The 20,262-nt window shown below is 47.1% G+C and overlaps 2 protein-coding genes across 2 annotated transcripts in view; one reads left to right on the forward strand and one right to left on the reverse strand.

Moving 5' to 3' along the window:
* Positions 1 to 945: 945 nt before the first annotated feature.
* RASSF6 (Ras association (RalGDS/AF-6) domain family member 6) lies at positions 946 to 13,964 on the forward strand. Its single transcript, XM_010003628.1, has 10 exons — positions 946 to 1,025; positions 6,770 to 6,848; positions 8,022 to 8,173; positions 10,023 to 10,114; positions 10,402 to 10,586; positions 10,849 to 10,950; positions 12,153 to 12,204; positions 12,801 to 12,919; positions 13,008 to 13,105; positions 13,889 to 13,964. Exons 1-10 carry the CDS (start codon positions 955 to 957, stop codon positions 13,962 to 13,964), a joined length of 1,026 nt encoding a protein of 341 aa, XP_010001930.1. The 5' UTR covers positions 946 to 954.
* A 5,025-nt stretch (positions 13,965 to 18,989) lies between these two features.
* LOC104394091 (alpha-fetoprotein-like) overlaps positions 18,990 to 20,262 on the reverse strand; it is an 11,744-nt gene continuing 10,471 nt past the window's right edge. Inside the window, 2 exon segments of the mRNA XM_010003637.1 lie at positions 18,990 to 19,290; positions 20,013 to 20,236. Coding sequence (XP_010001939.1) covers positions 18,990 to 19,290; positions 20,013 to 20,236 — 525 coding nt within the window.

Consider the following 20,262-nt stretch of genomic DNA (forward strand, 5'->3'; position numbering starts at 1 on the left):
AATAATCAGCTTCCAATGCAGTCCTTGGAGGTTTTGCCACCTTCCACAACGTTAATTTTTTCCACCATCTGTGTGATGCCGCTTTTTTGGGCTGAGACTAAGGTTTTTTTCCAGTGCAGTATCAGTTGTCAGTCTTGAGTCTCTGAGCCTCTTCAGCTGCTTTCCTCAGTCTGCCTTTTCTTCTAGTACCTGAGGGGGAATGAAAGGAGCCAAGTCTCCATAATTAAGTTTACTGAAGAATGCATTGTTGGAGTCTCATGGGTCTGGCTTCTTGCCTACACAATGTGCTGGAATCACTACATGGTGATCTGTAAATTATATTGCTACATCACTTTAATTATAGTCTTCTCTCTTTAATATCTCAGCTGCTTGCTCTGTGTGCTGCAGGACTGCCAATGATCAACACTTTTCCATCCTTTGTCTAGTTTTATGAAGCTGGTTAAGGGTGGTTTGCTGAGTCACTTTTTTTTGGGTGACCCTGGGCAATGCTTTATCCATCATTTACACATGAATCCTAACCAGTAAATGGGTTGCAGTCTCAGTCTACTAACACATGAAGCATAATCAGGGAATTGTAGAGTAGTCCTAAAACTACTTGAGGAGGTCCTGGTATATGTAGTACTTGGGATTTAAGGTCCTGTGATATACTTGAGGTGGTGGTGTTAGATCAGAGGCTGAACTTGATGATCTCAGAGTTCTCTTTCAGCCTCAATAATTCTGTGATTCTGGAATGACTTATAACTTTCTTTTAGTAGAAGTGAGAATTTTTGGGGTATTATGGTTAAGTATAAAGTAGCCAAAATGTGGTTAGCCCTTAGCTGGAGTGTCTGAGCCTGTTTCACTTGGCTAACTAAGGCTTTGGGGTTTTTTTTTGTTTACCATTTAGTCTCTCTTAGTGACATTAGTGGATATAACTCTTTTAACCTTTTGTTTAGATTCATCTCTTCTGAATAAATGAAGAAAGTGACTATGAAAGCACAGCATCTACCTTCTGTTTCCATCAATGAGGAGAAGTTCATAACAAGGTAAATTATTTAAAGAAAAAAAAATATTTCATGACTTTGCTGCTTTTTTTCCAAGTTGCTCCACGTTTATTTCTTAGCAGGGGATCCTGTGAAGGGCTGAGCCTGTAACAGCAGCAATTCTTGCAACTTGCTTTTTATGAAATGTCTACAGAAAACAGGTGCTCTTTATTTGGATTTTAAAGCACTAAACCGTTTTGGTTGGTGGATTTTGTTCCTTAGGCAGACCAGCACTTTGGGAGGATACTGAAATAAAATTCTAAATTAGGGAAGACCTCCCTGCTTTTGAAATCTACTGGAACTGAAAATAAGTGGCAGTGTTTAACTTGAACTCTACTGGTTTGAGGCATGTGGTTTGGTCTCCTGTCCCAGATGGCAGGGTTTCTTCACAAGAAGATCTGTTGGGCTGCCAACACCTTTCTGTGCTGAGTGCAAGTGGTTCCTTAATCTACTCCTAGAAGACTTTGGGTCGCACTCAAACTGTATTTCCTGGGATGCTTTTCCACAGTTAAATCTGGCTGATAGGAATTTTTCTAATGTTGTAATAAGCCCTGAGCCTTCTGGAATATATAGATCCATCCCCTTTTTAGGGGATTAATTCTTCCCTTGTTGACTAGAGCACAGGTGCTGGAAGAGAGGGCTCTTCTCACTTCATTTCCATCCCTCTTGATGTTCCTGGGAGAAGAGGATAAGTGTAAACAATGGGGCCCAGGATAGAATTTCTCATGGTGCAGTAGCTGTTTGCATCTGAATTCCTATACTTGTATATGTGACATGAGCAGTGCTGTTGATTTCTCCCTTTTTAAGGAAGGGTGTCTGAGCTTTGCCCAAGGCACACAGGTAATAAATGTGTCCCTCCCTTTCTCCTCAAGAGTTGTTCCTTTTGTGCAGCTGCTGATCTGGGACAGAGTGCTTTTGTGTCAGAGGTAATGAGTCTGGGTGAACTTTCACACACTTGGCACACAAGAGCATTTGGACATGTACCAGATGAGCCAATGTCTCTGGGCTTCTGTGCACCTCTGTATTTGCCTGTTGAAGTGGTGAGATGTGGATCCTGGTCAAGACCCTTCTGCATTACAGTCATGGTGGAAAGTACTGTTCAAGTTGTTTTGCAAGAAAACAAGTGTTCCAGGAGTCACTAACACGTTCCCTGGGCACTCTGGCTTGCTTCTAGTGCCACTTCCAGGCTATTGTCCCTCGTCTGTACCGTGGATCTGCTGCTATGTGACTCCTCTTCCAGTTGTGTCATGCAGATCTTGCTGACATGGCAGGCCTGCTAATGGGTCATGGCACAGAGGCTGGGTGGGAAGGCTGCCCAAAGCACGTGGGGTGATTTGGTTGGCTGAACTATTGCATCTTTAAGCAGAACTGCCATAAATATCTGTGGATAAATGTGCAGGGCTCGGGGAGAAGGCGGCACAGGTGAATTGTCCTGGGTTAGTGCTTTCAGCAAACACCACCTGGGCTCTGTTGTGGTTTATCACTGGGACACTTGACCTTGCAGCTCCCTTGTATCCAGCCTTCATTACTAAAGAAAGTGGTGAATCTGCAGTAAATGTTACCTTTTAGGTGTTTGCCTCTAAGTTGTTCTACCAGTTACTTGGCTTTGGTTTCCAGTCTTGTGAGGAGCAGTTTTGCAACACAGCAGGGCTGCTGATTTTCTGGCAGTGTAACTCTTCAGAGATGACCTTGTGGCCAGGGCAGTCTTTGGGCCTTTGTAGTGAAGATGTGCTACAGCAAGAGTTATTCTGGAGTAAGCAGGCTGGGGCATGTGGGACTCCTTTCTGGGGCAAAAAGAAGAATGATTTTCTTTTCTGATGTCTCTCCTCTACACAAGGACAAAAAAGTCAGTGAGAGCTGCAGTTAAACATCTCCCTCAGGGCTTTCCTGATGGCTTGTGTGGTTCACCACCCTTGGTTGCACTAAGGCAAGACTGAAACCTGAAAGATTTATTTCTGCAAATTTCTGTGGAAGTTAATGGGAATTTTTTCTAGACGAGGCAAGAAACTAAGTGAAAAATCTTCAGAGCTTACTCTGAGAAACAGACTCTGCCTCAGAGGTGACTGTTACCACATGACTTAGTGCTTTTAGCCTGTGGTTTTATTTGCCTTTGCAGCCAACATGGACTGAGACTAATAGTTGGGCCTCAGTGTGACCCAAGTCCTTGTGTCTTCCTACTGTGTCTTCAGGCAACTGATCTCCCCAACTTTCTGCCTGGAAAAATCTTGCAAAATAACAGCTGTCACTAAAATTATTGTCCAAGGTATTAGGCTGCAAAATAGAAAGAGACTTGTGAGGTACTTAAAACATAAGCAGGATCAGCAGGTCTATTGCAACACCTGTCAAACAAAACCAGGTCTCTCCTACTTGCATGTTAAACTTAAATTACATTTGGATTTTGCCTGTGTATGAGGCCAAGACTTGCTTAATCTTGAGTGCCTTTAGCCAGCAGGATCAAAATTTCACTTGTATCTGATTCATATAAAAGTCTATTAAAACTTTTCCTTTTGGTGGGATGACCTGAATACAATCCCTCGTAGCTCACAAGGCCAGGTACCTATTCCAACACAGGGAAGAGAGGTCTTGACCACCTGTATTGCTAAGTTTTGAGATGTAAGTCAGTGGAAGTCACTGTTGAAAAGGCTGTGTTGGAGCCCAGCACTTTGATATAGCCACATAAAAGTATTTTTTGGAGAACAGCAGTAAGTTAAAGAAATAAGTAGCTTACATCTGGAGTGGTAGAAGGGAATGCAGCTGACCTTGCTGAGTTGAGTGGTGCAGGCCTTGGCCTAATGTTACCTGCTGAGGAAAAGCCCTGGTTTTTTCCCTTCTCACCAAGGGAGAAGGCTCAGCAAGCAACAGGATGAGGCCAAGCTCAGTTGATGAAGTGGAGCAAGAGAGGGGAAAAGCTCTTTCCTCTGGGGGAAGAACAACCCCATGGACCAGTACAGGTTGGGGGCTGAGCTGCTGGAGAGCAGGGTAGGAGAAAGGGACCTGGGGGTGCTGGTGGGCAGGAGGGTGAGCATGAGCCAGCAATGTGCCTTTGTGGCCAAGAAGGCCAAGGGCATCCTGGGGTGGGTTAGAAAGAGGGTGATTAGGGAGTGGTTAGTAGGTCAAGGTAGGTTCTCCTGCCCCTCTGTTCTGCCTTGGTGAGGCTGCATCTGGAATGTTGTGTCCAGTTCTGGGCCCCTCAGTTCCAGAAGGACAGGGAACTGCTGGAAAGAGTCCAAGGCAGAGCCACAGAGATGCTGGAGGGAGGAAAGGCTGAGGGAGCTGGGTCTGTTGAGCTTGGAGGAGACTGAGGGGCAACCTCATCAGTGTTTACAAATATGTTAAGGGTGAGTGTCAGGAGGGCAGAGCCAGGCTTTGTGCAGTGATGTCCAGTGACAGGACAAGGGGCAGTGGGTGCAAACTGGAGCACAGGAGGTTCCATGTGAATCTCAGGAAGAACTTCTTTGCTGTGAGAGTGACAGAGCCCTGGGCCAGGCTGCCCAGAGAGGCTGTGGAGTCTCCTTCTCTGGAGACATTCAAACCCACCTGGCCACGTTCTTGTGTGATGTGCTTTAGGTGACCCTGCTCTGGCAGGGGGGCTGGACTAGATGATCTTTCCAGGTCCCTTCCAACCCCTAAGATTTTGTGATTCAAGGTACTGGGGGAACCTTTTTCACTCACACACCTCTGTGCCCCTGTGTGAGCACAGTGTGTGCACCTCAGCTGGTCTCCTGCTCCCCACCTGCCCTCCCCAGCAGGTCAGCAGCCCAGCCTGGGGAAGGCCAGGGTTCTGCTGGCAGCTCTCAATGTTGGGCAGCACTGTCCATCAATCCCACCAGGTACTCTGCTTCAGCCTGGTGTCAGGTGTCTGCCCTGATGTCTCTACCTGCGTAGCAGCTGCTTGTACATGGGTCTTGAATGGTTTCAGCAGATCTCTGTGGAATTTGCTGTGAGAGGAGTTTGCAGCTGCTGTCCATTTTGCCTGTGCCTGGCTGCTACATCATCTCTTTCTAGACAAAACCAATGGAAATAATAGACAATTTGGAAACAAACTAGTTGCCTTTACTCACCACTGCAAGGCAGCAGGTTAAACCATCATGATTGGTAGTCATCTTGGTGCTTAAACATTGTTGGTGAGGAAGAATTTGTGTGCTTCCATGCAGTTGTGTCCCATGCTTAATTATCTCTGCTGGTGAAAATTGCTTTCTTGAATTACAATCTAAACAATCTTTGCTGCTTAACTGGTGTGGGGAAGAGTGTTTCATCCCTGGTGGTCCTGAAATATCTGTCTCCTAATTCTGTCTTTTTCAGTCCTCCTCATTGTGAGCTGCAACTTGTTTTTTGTCCCCACGGTTCATGCCATTTCCTCTGCTCTTCTGTGGACTCTTTCTACTTGGGGGGTGTGTGTGTGTGTGTCCTCCTTCACAAGCAGTGCTGGGAAGGCAGAGCACTGGGGCCAAATTCTGCCTTGGGCTGTGACTGTTCCCACCTGGCCCCACCAGCCTGGCACTGCTGCCTCGGGACCAGCAGCTGCTGAGCAGGAGGAACCAGGAGGTGCTTTTCCACCACCGGAAAGTCATCGCCCCCAGCTTGTGTTTGTGCAACGTGGCATTTATTGCTGTGTGCCCATGCCCAGGGGCTGTTTGGGCAGGTTAGAGCCCTGGGCTGGCAGCAGCACCTCCTGGTAGCTCAGCTGGGAGCGGGGTTTGCTCCGGTGCTCGGTGCAGGGATCCCTGCAGAATCTCCCCTGCTCCCCGAGCTGTGACGTGAGGAATGCTGGCTGTGCACCCTCGGGCTGCTCAGCACCTCAGGATGTGGAGCAGCCCTGTCTGTAGCCATTTCCCAGGAGGTTTGGAAATCGCATTGTTACAATTCAGGAGATGAAGTTATTTCTCTGCCAGCAAAGTTGCCGAAGGCAGGAGGAGGCAGCTGTGGCCTAGAAACTGGGATGTCATGCACCTCTGATTTGGTTATTTTGGAATGCCATCAAATCAGAGCCATTTTCTGAAACCCTCTTCTCCTGCAGTGTTGTGAGTTTCTCAAGGATGGAGACGGGCAGAGCTGCCAACCCTGGTGGTGGGTCTGAAACACTAAGTGTTAAACATCACCAGCACCAGTGTGCCTCACCTGCCCCATTCAGAGCAGCATGTTCTGCTGCTTTTCTTAATTACATCATGAGTTGCTATTTGGAATCTGAGATATGATGGGTAGGTTTAAAATCCTTGCTTGTTGGCAAAGGTTGGCTTCATATCCATCCTTTGAGCAAAGGCTTAGTGAGGAGCTGTTGTGTTTCGAGCAGTGGGAAACAAATGTTTTGTCTGGGCATTCTGTAGATATTTTGAAACAAGAAGAGTATCTGAAAAAAATATAAAGACCCACTGGAAACCATCAGGAGGGGAAAACAAATTGTAACCTAAGTAGAATTAGCTGCAACTTCTGTGCATGGGAGTGTTCTTCCTCTTTGCTTTCCCCCCCATGACCAAAGAGAAGTCCAAAGTACAAGTTATTCTGGAGGAGTGTTCCTAACGTCACACCAGACTGTGACTAATTTCATCTGTGTATCAGTCTTTAAAGGAGTGACTTACAAGTGACCTAGTACCCTGACCACATTTTACGCCCTGAATTTATTAATCATTAACCAACCTGTACAAAGATGCAGGGGATGATGCAGAGAGTTTCCCTTCTGCTTAACACTTGGTTTTTGCAGTGATAGATATGTTTAAAATTACTCCTTTCATTGTGATCTTTTATTCTAGAGAGCAGCTCAGTTCTCTTCTGAAGACCTATAACTCTTACTATTCTGATCAAGAAAACCTGCAGCTGTCACACAGCCAGGTAAGGTTCTACACAAAAATAGTACCAAAAACCACAGTGTAATAGTAGGAATAATGGGTGCTGATGGTCAGTGCAGCTGGACAGAGCAGTGTGGGATACCTGTTGTGTGTCCCTACATGAGATGGAATATAGTGCTGCAACAGAAACACCACAGCAGGTGCTGGAGTCAAGTGCTGTCAGGAGAAGGGAACTGAAATAGGTCTGTTCAGACTAATGGGAGTTTCAGGTCTCCAGCTGTGTCATCTCCTTGCCATCCCATTCCTTAGCTTATTACAGGAAATCATCCTTTGGGTTGGTCTCTCAGGTCTTCTGTCATTAGCTGGGAGGGAGCAGCACTGCAGATATTTGGGGTGCGGTTCCTCCCCACGCCCTCGGCTTGAACCTGCCCTGGGTAATGGCAGGACTGGGGTCAAGGAGGGACTGTTGCTGTCCTCAGGTGTGAACCTCTAGGACACAGACAATGCTCACAATATCTTCTCTGTGGGGAGCAGAAGGGACTGTGGAGCTGAAGGGTGGATGAAAGCATCAACTGTGTCTCATCCCACTGAGTTCAGAGCTCTGAGCTTCCTTCTCTCCACAAGCTGCCTTTCTGTTATTTTGCTGGTATCAAGACCCAAAGGGACATGAGAGAAATTCAGAGCAAAAATGGTCTGAAAATGGACAGTTCTCACTTCTGTCCCAGCTCATTCTGCAGTGACAGAGTTTGATGACAAGAGTTTTGGACTGATGCAGGGCCCTGCATTGAGTTTGATGACAGCAAGAGTTTTGGACTGATGCAGGGCCCTGCATCAACGAAGATGATTAACTGCTTCTCCTGCCTTCACCAGCAGTTGTTCTTCCCCTTTCCCACCTTCTTAGCATCCTGCTTTCTGCAGAGCTAGTCATTCGAGTAGAACAAAGAGGATTTGACTAGTAGTTGTATGGAATTACAGACATGTTGGTTGGAAAATCCTGTTCAAAGTCAGACTAATGCTGACAGGTCAGGACAGCTGCAGCTTTAGCTACCTGTCTTGGAAACAGCTGAAGTCTGAAGAGTACACAGCATCTCTAAGTGACTTGTTCCAGGGCTGTGTCAGCCTCAGATCTCGTCATGCTCCTGTTACTTGGAGGGGAAAACAGTTATTATTGCTTGGTTATTGTGCAGCACTCCTTCTTCCTTTTTTGTTTTTCCAGCAAGAAGGAAGCAAACCATTTATTGAAGGGATCTTGTCAATATTTTGGGGAGTACGACATCCTATCCAATTAAAAATTCAGGATGAGAAGCAGATACCCTCTTTTGTGACCTTGAAGTCAACGGAGAGTGTGGCTTCATTTCCTAATAAAAGGTAATTAATGTGTTTCTTTCCATTGCTTCCATGCATATGGCTGGGTATAAATCCCAGATTTCCCAAAAGCTATGGTGGTCACTTGCACAGCAGTGTTGTGTAATTGGGGTGGTCTTTCAACAGCTTCTGCTGGGCAAAAAGGTGCATCTTTATTGCATCTTTGTCTGTCTTTCAGCTGAGGAAGAGTTGAGAATGTGGAGAGTAAGCTGATCTTGTCTAGACTGACTATTCCCATGCAAGGACTGGGGAATTTATGTATATAAAAACTTTAAAAAAACAACAATCAACCAACAAACCACGGACCAAAAAAACCACACACATGTATAGATACCTAAAAACACTGGTAGCCCCTGAAAGATCTCATGCTCTACAGCATGAAGCAAAAAGCTGGTAGGTTAGTGCTAAGTGATTGTCTGTTGCAGGTTAACATCCCAGGTCTTCAGGTGGGACACCATTGCCTCTCAGGGCAGAGTCTAAGCCATGGAACAAGAACTGTGTCCCTGCAAAATCTGAGGTTAAAACCTTTTAGAGACACACACAGAGCAGCTGCTCCTTCAGGCTGCAGCCTGCGACCTGTCCTAGCTGGGTGTGTGGTGCTGGTCTGACTCCTGCCAGATTTGCACTCTCTTTCAACACTTGTGTCAGTTCTCAGAGTATTTCCCCTGTTGAGAACACACTTTCCCAAGCTTTGGTTGGTGAATTTTGAAATTAATCTGATGATCTAAAGCCAAGTCAAGTGTGATGTGGATGCAGAGCCAGTGTGCACCCTTAATGACTGCCTGAGAAATCCTGTATTTCAGAGCTCCTTTCCTTAATTATCCATTGTCTTAGATTGCATGTGGCAGATGTTTCTACCATGGTGGCAGCTGTGGAGTTCAGTAGAGTCAGGGACAGCCTTTTCCTCCCTGTCTCATGCTGCTGAAATTATGGGGTGTAACCTGACAGGAATAACCAGGGAGGAGCTCCAGTCCGAGGCACGTCTGCTTCTCTTGGCTTTACCTTGACCAGGTCCACTGCTACAGGTGCCCATGGCCTGTAGGACAGGGTCCAGTCTGGCAGTTAAGGTTCTGCTTTGCCTTTTATGTCTCAAGAAGCTTATGTCTGGTGGAGATCTGAATCTTGAAGTAAATCTTAATTCATGCTCACAGAAGTGTGAAGCTGCCCTGACATGCTTTCAGGTATGCAGAGCAGCTCAACTGTTTGTTCTTAAATGAACTTTTAAAAATGCACAGGACATGATTGAGTTCATCATTTGGCTTGTGCTTTGGAGTTAGTTTAATACTGTTTTGAATACTTATATATGTAGGAAATGAATTTTAAGTATTTTCCTACCAATTGGGTTATTCTTAGGGCAGTAACTGACCAAAGACTTTCTACTAGAGAGTTACTGCAATGAATTACGGAAATAGTGACATAAAGTTGGGGTTTAGAACAGGCTGGATTGAATTCTCTGAACTGGTAATCTAATCTTTCATGACCCTGTGTAACAGGCATGATGTGGCCTGTGACTATTTAAACTCAAGTGTGTGTCTGTTCTATATCCCTGCCTGGTACCCTGATCAATCCAGAGTGTTGCTATAAAATAGTGAAAGAAATACTGCAAATTATTTAAGAGACATCGTGGTTGATGCTCAACAGACTGAAGAGGTTGTGTTACATTCCTGCTTATGCCACATTTTACTAACTGATTTTGTTATGATCTAAACTAAAATGCCTGGCTTCATGTTCCACGTGTAGTTTAGGAAGTTTGGACCAGGGATAGGAATGTGTTGTGAGGAGCTGGGTTACAGGAGACATGGAAATCACTGAATTAATGAGAATAATCAACTATAAATGTTTGGTATTTCAGGGGAATGACACGCTGGGGAGAATTTGATGACCTCCATCACATCAGTGGGGACACCTTGAAATCTACTGAAGAAAAGCCAGACCTTGAGAAAAGTTAGTGTTAGTGCTTTTTTCTTTAGTGAAAAAGCAGTGTTGTGTGGCTGTGCAGAAATCCCTGGGCACATCAGGCCTTCCCTGGAAGGGAAGGGGAACCTGTTTCTGTGTCTGCCTGACATCCCTGATGTGCCAGCGAAGCACTGAGGTGTGCTGGTGAGTGGGGACATTGCTGTGCAGATCACTTGCGGAAAGGGCTGTGCTGCCACCAAAGGAGCCATTCCCAGGGGAAGAACCTTCTCCCTGTGCTGGCAGGGTGGGTAGAGCAGCTGTTCTGTTTTGCCCAGGCTCCTCCTGTTACCAAAGCCATACCCTGAAGGCCCCTCGGGGGCAGGAGCAGGACTGTGCCACCCTGCCCAGGGCTGGTGCCACCGCAGCCGCCACGTGCAAGAGGACCAGGCTGCCCATGATAGCCAGGACAGAAGTGGAGACCCACAGGTTCTCCATCAATGGCCACTTCTACGACTATGAGGTACGGATGTTGAAGCCTGTCAGGTTGGGTAGAGCAGCTTCTGGAGCCTGCCCTCCCTGGCCAGGCCCTTGGGGACTGCTCCAGAAGGTGGGTTTCTGTGCGTGGGGAGGGGTCCACGCTGGTCCTACATGTCCTGGAGACACTGCCCACCCACACCTGGCTGCTTGCTGGGCACCTGAGCTCTGCTGGCTTGTGTCCTTTCAGTCCCCAGCTGCTGAGCACAGCAGCCCTCACAGCCCTTTCCCTGCTTCTTTGTTCCCAGACCTCAGTTTTCACTCCAGCTTTTGGGTCGGAAACCAAAATAAGAGTAAACAGCCAGATGAGGACAAGACAAGTCATAGAACAACTGCTTCGGAAGTTCAAGGTAACTCCGGGTGTTTGCAGAAGCAAGTGCAGCCCCGTTTTGGAAATGTTACCCAGAGTGTGTCCCAGCAGTGCTGTGTGAAAGGGAGAAAATAACTGGGGGGGGGGAGCATGGAAAAAAAACCCCACACGAGCCATTTTTAAAGGAATGGGTTGGTTTTGTTTTACAAATGCTTCAGGGCTGCTTGAGCCCAGGAAAGGGGCATGGGGTGTATGGTGGGCAGTGACAAGAGGGCTGCAGGACTCCTCTCTAAACACAGGAGGCGAAAATGCTGCTGCACTTCCAGCCTTTCTCAGCACGGAGGAAGGAGGTTTGTTGAAAGCACATGACCCTGCTTCCCTCTAGTGACGGGCACCAGTGATTGTATTTTGCTTCAAACAGAAGGGAAATAATTCTCTTTAGCCCGAGGGCCTGGGATACCTGTCCTGTTGGATCCAGGCACACAGAGACCTCCAGAAAGTCCAAGTTAAAACTTTGGTGCTCAAGAGCAGTGCCATGCTGCCTGAACCCTGGCATTTCCTTGGATTTCCTTTGGTACCCTCTTCCATTAACAGGATTATACCCAGTCAGGAATGTGTTTACCAGTGGGGCTGTATGTTTCTCCACTCTCTGTATTTTACATGGCTTCCTAGTGTTCAGGTTTTGATCATTCTTCATTTACCTTGTCTGGAGACTATTGCAGGATTACTTTGTAGGGTTGGTAAGACTTAGCAGTGTAAGGCTTTAGGTTGGCTTTAGTGAATGGTAACATAAGGGATGGAATACCAGAGCAAAGTTGTGGGGAGTAAGTGGAACACTGTGTTGAGCAGGACTCTCTATTTTCTGCATGTGTTTGTGCAGGTGAGTGGGTAGGATTAGATGAGAGGGTTTACCCTCCTGGCGTGTCACCTGAGATGTAAGTTGTGGGAAGTAATTCAGGATGCTCCAAGGAAGCAAGATGTGGTGGTGCCTAAGAGGGTGTGTTACTGACTGGGGCAATATGGTCACACGTGCAGCCAGGAGGTGGTGGGACACAGGGACAATGAACGTGGCAGCAGAGCTTCCTGGCTTATCCCAACCCAGAACATTTGAGCTTTTCCCCAGGCAGGATCCCAGTCTCAAATTTAAATACCTGAGCTGAGCAGCCCAGAGAAGATCTGCTGGCAGTGAAGTCCTGGGGAAGTGTATCAGTCTGAAGAGACTTTTTTGTTTGTGTTTAACAGATAGAAAACAGCCCACGTGAATTTGCACTTTACGTTATCCATGCGTCCGGAGGTGAGTGTGCCTGCTTCACCTGGAGTGCTGGGATCCAGCTGTCCTTGCTCAGGTGGTGTGGGCTCAGGGTGGCATTTTGGCTTTTCTGGAGACCCCTTGGAGATGTGTGGTCTGCTGGAGAGGAAAATGGGAGTGATGGTGCCCTGAGTGCTTTCAGTGTGCTGCTGGTGGGGCTGGCTCAGCTCCACAGGCCTTTGCTCCTCCTGGATCTAAAGGTTCTGTTTGAGATGCTTTTCTGCTCCACCCTGTGCTCCGTGCAGCCATGCTGCAACTGTGGGATGCCAGGCTCCTGCTGGCAGTGCCAGGGGCTGTTTGGATGATATTCCTGGCTCTCAAATGCCTGGGTCAAGTCCTCCTTTGGCTCCCTAAGTTGTAACCCCTTTGTGTTGCTTCTACCAACTCCTTTCCCAATGCATCGTACCAGGCAGGTGCCGCATCCTCCTGCTGATGTGTCTCAGAGGCTTGTTCAGTATCCAGTGACTGCCCAGCAGCCAAATACAGGATCTTTGTCAGGAAAAAAAGCCTCCTGGCTGCATGAGGTATCTTGAGGCACCATCACGTGTTCTGTGCATCACAGCATTTCTTTTAAATCCCAGAAAAGAAGCAGCTGAGGAGTGGAGATGTTCCCTTACTGCACAGGCTCCTACAGGGGCCCTCAGACAAGGTTGCCAAGTTTTTCCTGATGGACAGGGATGTGGAAGAGATTAGCAGTGATGTATGTATAACACCTCTTGTCATCATTCCCAGTGGCTTCCCCAGTGACCACACCTCCTCATGGGCATTTCTTGTTGTCTACTTGTTAGGTTGCTCAGTATCTTCAATTTCATCTTCCCTTTTTGGAGTCAATTCTGCACAGAATAAATGAAGAAGAAGAGCAGGAGATTCAGCAGACAATTGCAAGGTAAATAAAAGTTAAACAAGTGGGGTCACTTGGAGTCCAGGAGAAGAATTTAAGTTACAGGTTGGCCTGAGAGGTGAAGGTATTTCTGTAGCAGGGTGCAGTTCAAATGCTGTGCTGTGACTGAAGTTAAACCTGTTGGCATCAATAATCCTTTACGTCTTGCTCACCCAGAGGAGCTGTTGCTGTTAGATGACAGAATAAACACCAACTATGTAGTCATGGGGGGGATCTTTACAGAAAATCCCAGCCCTTTGGGTTACTTCTGTTTACTTGGTCTGTCTTCTGAGCCTCAGGCTGGTTTCTTAAGCTCTACCTGCTGCCATGTGTGTCCTTGGAAAGCATCAATGCAGTGCACACACTGGTACTATTTAGTTAGTGTTGAAGCTAAATTAGTGCCAAGTCCTTAAGTGTCCCTTGAAAACTTCTGAGGAGTGGCAAGAGTGCTGGGGGGAGCTAAAAATGCACAGCAGGTACAAGTTAAAATGCAGTGGTGGTTTGGGATGCCCAGGAGAGTCCTGAGGACAAAAGCAATGAGAGTCTGTACCAGCTGTGGGTCTGTCATCAAGTGATCATCTGAAAATCACTCTGAATCAAAGTGACCAGGAAATGTAAAGGGAAAAAAAATGAGAATGGCAATTGCCATTTTATGTCAGGAAAGCTCTCATTAGGGTATTTTTCAGCCTTTCAACTAGTACATTAGAACTGGGGTTCAATTTATGCAGGATTCTGTGTTAACGAAATGCATGTTCTTCCTCTCTCTTGCCCCCTCTCTCTCAATCTCAGGTACCTGAAAGAGAAGACTATGATTTGCCAGCACCTTCACAGTCGAACTGCTAAGAAAACAGAGACAACTGTTTGATGGGAACAGCCTGTTGTCAAGTCCCCCACCTTTACCAAAGGAACCTCAGAATGTGTGCTTGGATGTGCCCTGACTGAAGAGCTCTCACAGCACGGGGGGGATCCAAGTGCTAAAGCTTCTCTTCATAAATATGCAGCTGAACTGAACCCACTGCTCTGGAATGCAAGTTGGGACCCATTGAAGATGATGCACCAGATCATCCAAAGACAGATGCTGCATCTAGCTGGAAGCTTAAGATAGGGGGGAAAAAATCCTGAGAAAAGCACAAGGCTTTAAAACCTGCTAATTTACAAACCATTACCAGAAGTCCAGCACAGAAGACAAACATTGCAATAACCAGTGTGTTAATCATACAGAAAATACTAAAATTAAGTACATGGTTTTCCTCCTGCTACAGAAATGTTAAATTATTAGGAAGAAGCTTTTCAGTAGAGATAAGTGGCAAAAGGTATTTATGTATCTAAGACTTCAGTTAGGCTTTTCACCTATATTAAAAAATAAATTTGTGCAAGAGAGACCTGAAATCCCTCTGGCCTCAGGCTGGCAGGGGCCTAACTTGCTTAGGCTTTGAGCTACAGTTAGAAAAATAGCAATGGGAGCCCTCCCACCACACGTAGCTACTCAGCTCTTCAGCATCAGAGGGAGTTTGTCCCTGAAATATCTCTTGAACTGCCACTCAGTGCTGCTGTGTCTGCTTGCTGGGGTCCTGGGGGCACCTCAGCATTGGTTGTGGTTGAAGCAAATATTCTGTGTTGCTTCCTGGGTTTTATATTTAAAAGTGGGAATGAGAAGAGTTCAGTGAGAGGCTGAAGGTGGCAGCCTTGGTAGGGGGGTGTTGGTGTCCCCTCCCAGGTGCAGCCTGGGGACAGCCTGGCCCCAGGGCTGTGAACAGTCACCAGCCATGGGGCCCTGTCTGCTTGGGTCATGCTCAAATTGTGGAGATTTAAATACAATCCAATTTATGCACAATTAATTAATTGCTTTCCTGTAGTAGTTTGGGTTTTGTGGGGGGCTTTTTTAACGTGGTATCTGTGTTTTGCCTCAGTTACCTCTGGCTGATGCAGATAAGAACACAAACACTGTGAGAGGGAGGGAATGAATGTGTGGAAAATGTTGCCTAGAAATAACGTGGAATAAATCAAACATGAAAACCTGTTCCCTGCCTGAGATGGTATTTGGCTGGTAACTTAATCTGCTAATTGAATCTATTGTGATTGGGACAAGGGGTTTATTTCAATGTGCAATCTATTCTAATCCTGCCCAGGGAAACAGTTATGGGCAAGGGATCACAGAAGGGAGAAATAAAAATGATTCAGCAGCCAGGCTGCATGGAATTAAGTAACAGTTGCCTTGGAGGTGTAAATAGAAGTTCCTTGGATCAACAGAAGCAGGCACACAAGTGTGACTGAAGTTTCCCCAGGGACCCATTCAAATCTGTGTTTGACAAGTTTAAGGAGACTTGAAACTTGCAGTAAGCCATCCCAGGTGGTAGTGGTGAGGTATCCCAGGTGGTAGTGGTGAGGCAAGGAGACTTCTCAGTGAGGTCTGAAGCAGAGCCCAGGCAAGTTCTCCCCCAAAGGCAGGCAGGAGTTGGCAGTTCCAGCTTCACAGGGTCCCTCCTGGGAAGCCCCAGGTGGGTTGGACTGACTCAACAGTGTGAGTGTCAGGGCAGGAGCAGCCCCTGGGGCTGGGTTCCTGGCTCTCTTCTGCTGAAGTAACTGTGAGGGACAAATCAGAGCCCATTTGCACAGCAATATTGAGAGAGCTCAAATCCATGAGCCAGGGAAAAAAGCTCATCCCCACTCATTAGGAGGTGGCAGGTGCTGCAGGGATCTCTGCCCACCCTGCAGCACCTCTTTCTCCTTTCAACCAGAAAAATACTTCAGGTTGGGGTTTCTTATGCAGAATAGGCAATTACTCATGTTCCATCTGGTAAATGCTGAGTAGCTGTTTGAAGGGGCAGTGTGAAAATAGTGGAATGTTAAATATTTTTAATTCCTTGGTCTGAGGTTAAAAAAGAAAAGCACTTTCCAAGCAGGTTCTCCAACCCTCTGTGTATGTGCATGATCTCTACATTGAGCCATTTTTTGGTCACCATCTGATGTTGAATGCATGAATCCTTTATATTTCACTTGTTCTGCTGGAGTGGGACTGAAAGATGCTGGAAAAGAACTATGGAACATAGCACAGGTTGCCTAAGGTCTGCCAGGGTTTAAGGACCAGTGAAATAAAGCTGCAACTTTGCTGTGATGTTCTTTGTGAATGCTGCCCTGGTTTAAATGAAGGATTGCTGGCAGATGGAAGAACAGGGGAAGAATTTATTTCAAAGTATTATTGGATCTCACAGCAATGAGGAACAGAGGGGAGAGAGGAAATACTATTTTTTTTTTTTCATTTGGAGCCTAAGCCATTAGCCATAAAGACAGTGAGTTAGAGTATGATTCTTAGCTGAATTTGTACTACCAAGCTACCCTGTGAGAAAAATCCAAAGTCATCACTGGATTTCAAAAAAAGCCCAATAAAACCACCACCCCCCAACTCCAGAAGACTGATCTGATTCAGAACATAAATGCTTAAGCAAACACAGGGCAATGAGGAACCCAAGATGGCCACCTGATCATGGGTTTGGTGTGGAAAACATCCCTGGGTGTAAAGCTTGTTTGAGGTTTTGGTGTCCCTGCCAGCTCCCCACCTTTCCCAGACAGTTGATCCTGGTGTTTCGTTCTCCTTCTTGGGCATGGACTGGCTGCTTTTATGCTGGGATCAAGTCTTTTTTTGGTATATGAAGATTTCCAAGTTCCTGCAGCCTTTCCTGTTAAGCCAGGCAATTCCAAGCTATTTTAGCTTTCCTGGTTTGTGGATCATTGCCTGTTACTGTTACTCTCTTTTTCAGGGAAACACTTTCTGGAAGCAAAGTACCCAAGATTTGTCCTCATGTTTCAGTCCTTGCCAGAGGTGAGGAAAATGAAACCATGAGCCATGGATTTCAAAGGTGGTTTTCCTGTCCTCTGTTGTTCTGCTCACACACCAGGCACCAAGTTAGACCTAAGCAGCAAACCACTGGTGACTTGGTCAGCTTGTGATGTGTTGTCAGGGCATTGTTATCCACACAGCTTTTAAACAGTTTTCCTGCACTGCAGCTGCTGAATCATACCTGTGCCCTATGTTAAAATTCTCCCCGTGGAACACAGCTGGATTTTTCTGGGCTATTTCTCTCATTCACCAGGATGGTTTTGAATTTTAAAATGTTGCACAGGGGTTTGCAGTGTGTGTCTCTCCTGCTGTCAGTCACAAACCCAACCAATCCTTTTTACAGACAGTACGGCCTAGCAGGATGTCTAGGATGGATTTTCATGGGAGTCAGTTTGCCTGACCTCTTCAGTCTGGCTCTCAAACCTGCTCTCTGATGGTTCTACCTCAGGCTGGGTTTGCATGTTATGAGATGTTTGTTTGGGAAATGTTTCCTTATCTTACAGCTCATCTGAAACACTGCCAGGGTAACTACTGCCACAGAAAGGACCTGCTTCCAGCCCAAGTATTTATTTCTTTCCATACTCTTTTGACTTAGGATTTTTTTAATGTGCATTCTAACTTCTTTTAATGTAAAAAGAAAGCAAAACCCCAAAAGCTGTTTGTGTATCAAACCACCTGCAGTCTACATGTGGCAGCCTCCCAGTGCTTTCCCTAACCACTCATCTGCTGACCAGCACCAGGTGATGCACCTCTCTCTGGACTTTGAGTTACTTTTGGTTTAAAGCTTATAGAGCCTTGGTTATCTTGGATCAAAGTGTCAGGAGCCAGGTATGAAGTTTGTGTGCAGGTTTCTCCTCTCATCTGAATATAATGGATGCACAAGTTTAATCACCAGGAGAGCTGAGCTCTGCCAGCAGCCCAGGCTCCTGGTTCCACAGCTCAGCAGGGTCCCTGTGGGAACTGGAGGGTTTATCCTGAGGCACCTCCTTCTCCAGTTCTGCCAGAGAGGGGTAGAACTGTGGCTGGTGTAAACCCTCAGGACTCCCCGAGGTTTGTGAGTGAAGAGACACGACATCATTTTCTCCTCTAGGACAAAATCACATGCTCCTTTTTAGGCTTCATCAACATTTAGGGAAAAAAACAAACAAACGTGCTCACTGCCAGGCTTGGGTGAGTCCCTGTCCTTCAGCAAGTGTCTCCCAGTGTGCTACACAAGCTCTTTATGCTGACAACATCTTTTCACTTCTTTTTATAAGTTCTGGACCCTGAAAAAAAAACAAAAAAAGAGAGATGTCTGAGAGCAGCAGTGGAACAGGAAGATGCTGCAGGAGTGAAATGAATGTGGTGGCAGGAAGTGATGTTTGGTGATCTTGTGTGCTAACTGTGTGCAGGGTGCACCTGCAGGTCTCACTGTGTGTCAGGTGCATTTTCTCTACATAGAACACACCTTTTGCTTTCACTGCTCAGCTCAGATCACCTTAGGAGATTTGGTATTTGTCAGGAAAACACTGAAATACAGTTCTGTTAGAAAAACTTCATAGAATGATTTTTTGGAGATGTGCTGGTTGGGGGGGGGGAGGTGTTTGGAGGTTGGAATTTCTGAGTAACAGAACAGGATTTTCTAATTTAGCATTTAAAGTGAAGAAAGGGAGAGACTTGGGAGAAGACAGAGCAAGGCTCAGGGGTCGTGGGTGGTTTGTTAAAGTTCAGTTAAGGAATACACAGAAGAGAGAGGGATAAGAAGTAGACCCAAGCAGAGGGTAGAGAGAAGCCAAAGTTGTTCTGTGGTATGAAGTTCAGTGAGCTCAGATATCATAGGAAAGGGAAGAGGGAGAATAAACAGGGAAAATGACCTAACATTTTCATAAATCCTTTTTCTCCCTATTGCAGAGGAACTTCTCAAGAGAAGTTGAGTTAGGAACTGTGAGCCTGGGACAGCCCTTCAGCAGTGCAAGGCCCAGTCCCTCCCCAGCAGCAAGAGCTGGAGCTGAGCTCTGTCCCTACAAACTGCTGCACACAAACCCCAGGCTAATTAGAGAAGTTCTCTAGCGCTCATTCAACTGCTCCACCTCCTCCTGCGGGCAGCCGAGTTCGTCCTTGGAAACGGAACCGCGGGAATTCTGGCTGCCGGGCTGCTCGATGGAGCAACGTCCTCCCTGGGCAGTCCCCCGGGGGGGTGTGTGTGTGTGTTGTGCTGCCGGGGGCGGGCAGGAGCGGTACCTCTGCGGAGAAGCAGAGCTCCGGGCTGGCAGCCCCGCAGCCCCGCTCCCGCAGCGCCGCGAACGCCGCGGCCACCGCGCTCAGCTGCTCCTGGCTCAGCCGGGGCTTGTACTTGATGAGGTTGATGAGCATCCTGCAAGCAAAGCACAGCAAAGGCAGCGCCGTGAGGCCCCGGGGGGAGCAGCAGCAGGGAGAGCTTCTCCAGAGCTGTTTTGTCCCTGCCCGCTGCCCTCCCACAGCTTTTCCACCCTGGTTCACCACCCAGAGAGGTCTTTGCAGCAGATGTGCCCTGTTGCCCCGTGAGACCGAGCATCAGTGCTCGTTTCTGGGGCTGTTCCACCACCAAGAGGCCGTGCAGGGGGGCTGGGGGGTCGTTGAGCAGCACTGCAGGGTGCCCAGGGCAGCCTGGGGTCACTGCAGCACCAGGGAAAGGCCGAAGAGGTTTCCTTTCCTTGCAGTCACTGGGGCAGGCAGCATGTGAGTCTTCTCTGACCAAGGTGACCGAACACCAGTTTCAGAGGCTGAAGGAGAGCGTGGGCTGGGCTGTTCTGGGGAAGGAGCCCTGCAGGTCCTGCAGTGCTTCCCTGGGAAATGCCTCACATCCCTTTTGTTCCCCCTCTGAGAATGACTTTCCTCAAGTCTAAGGCAAGTAAATATGGGTGGAACCAGCTGGCAGAAGAAACTGGGACTAGTGGGAGAGGAGAGAAAAGGACCTGGGAAGAGGGATTGAGGAGCATCTGTTTGGTTTTCCATGGAATATTGCAGACCAGGAAGGCCAGGCAGAGCAAGCAAGGGACAGGTGAGCATTGCCAGGGAAGGAAAAAAGGGGGAAGAAAATAAACAGGCATGTCTTACTCCTGCTTCTTGTGCTGTAACTTTTCTTCTTCATCTGTACACAAGTCTTCATGGAAAGTGAACAGATCAGGAGTCAAGGATAAAGGCACAAAATTCTCATCAACTTCTAGTTTCCCCATGCATGGTCTCCTGAGAGCATAGGAGCTACTACAGCAGTGGCAAACTCCTGGGTTTATAGGATCAGTCTGGTGTCTTCTACATATTTCTCCAAGCACAAGATCCATCTTTACCAAGAGAAGTGAAAAAAAAA

This window comes from Chaetura pelagica, unplaced genomic scaffold, assembly GCF_000747805.2.
Source record: "Chaetura pelagica isolate M959 unplaced genomic scaffold, ChaPel_1.0 scaffold358, whole genome shotgun sequence".
Classification (NCBI taxonomy): Eukaryota; Metazoa; Chordata; class Aves; order Apodiformes; family Apodidae; genus Chaetura; species Chaetura pelagica.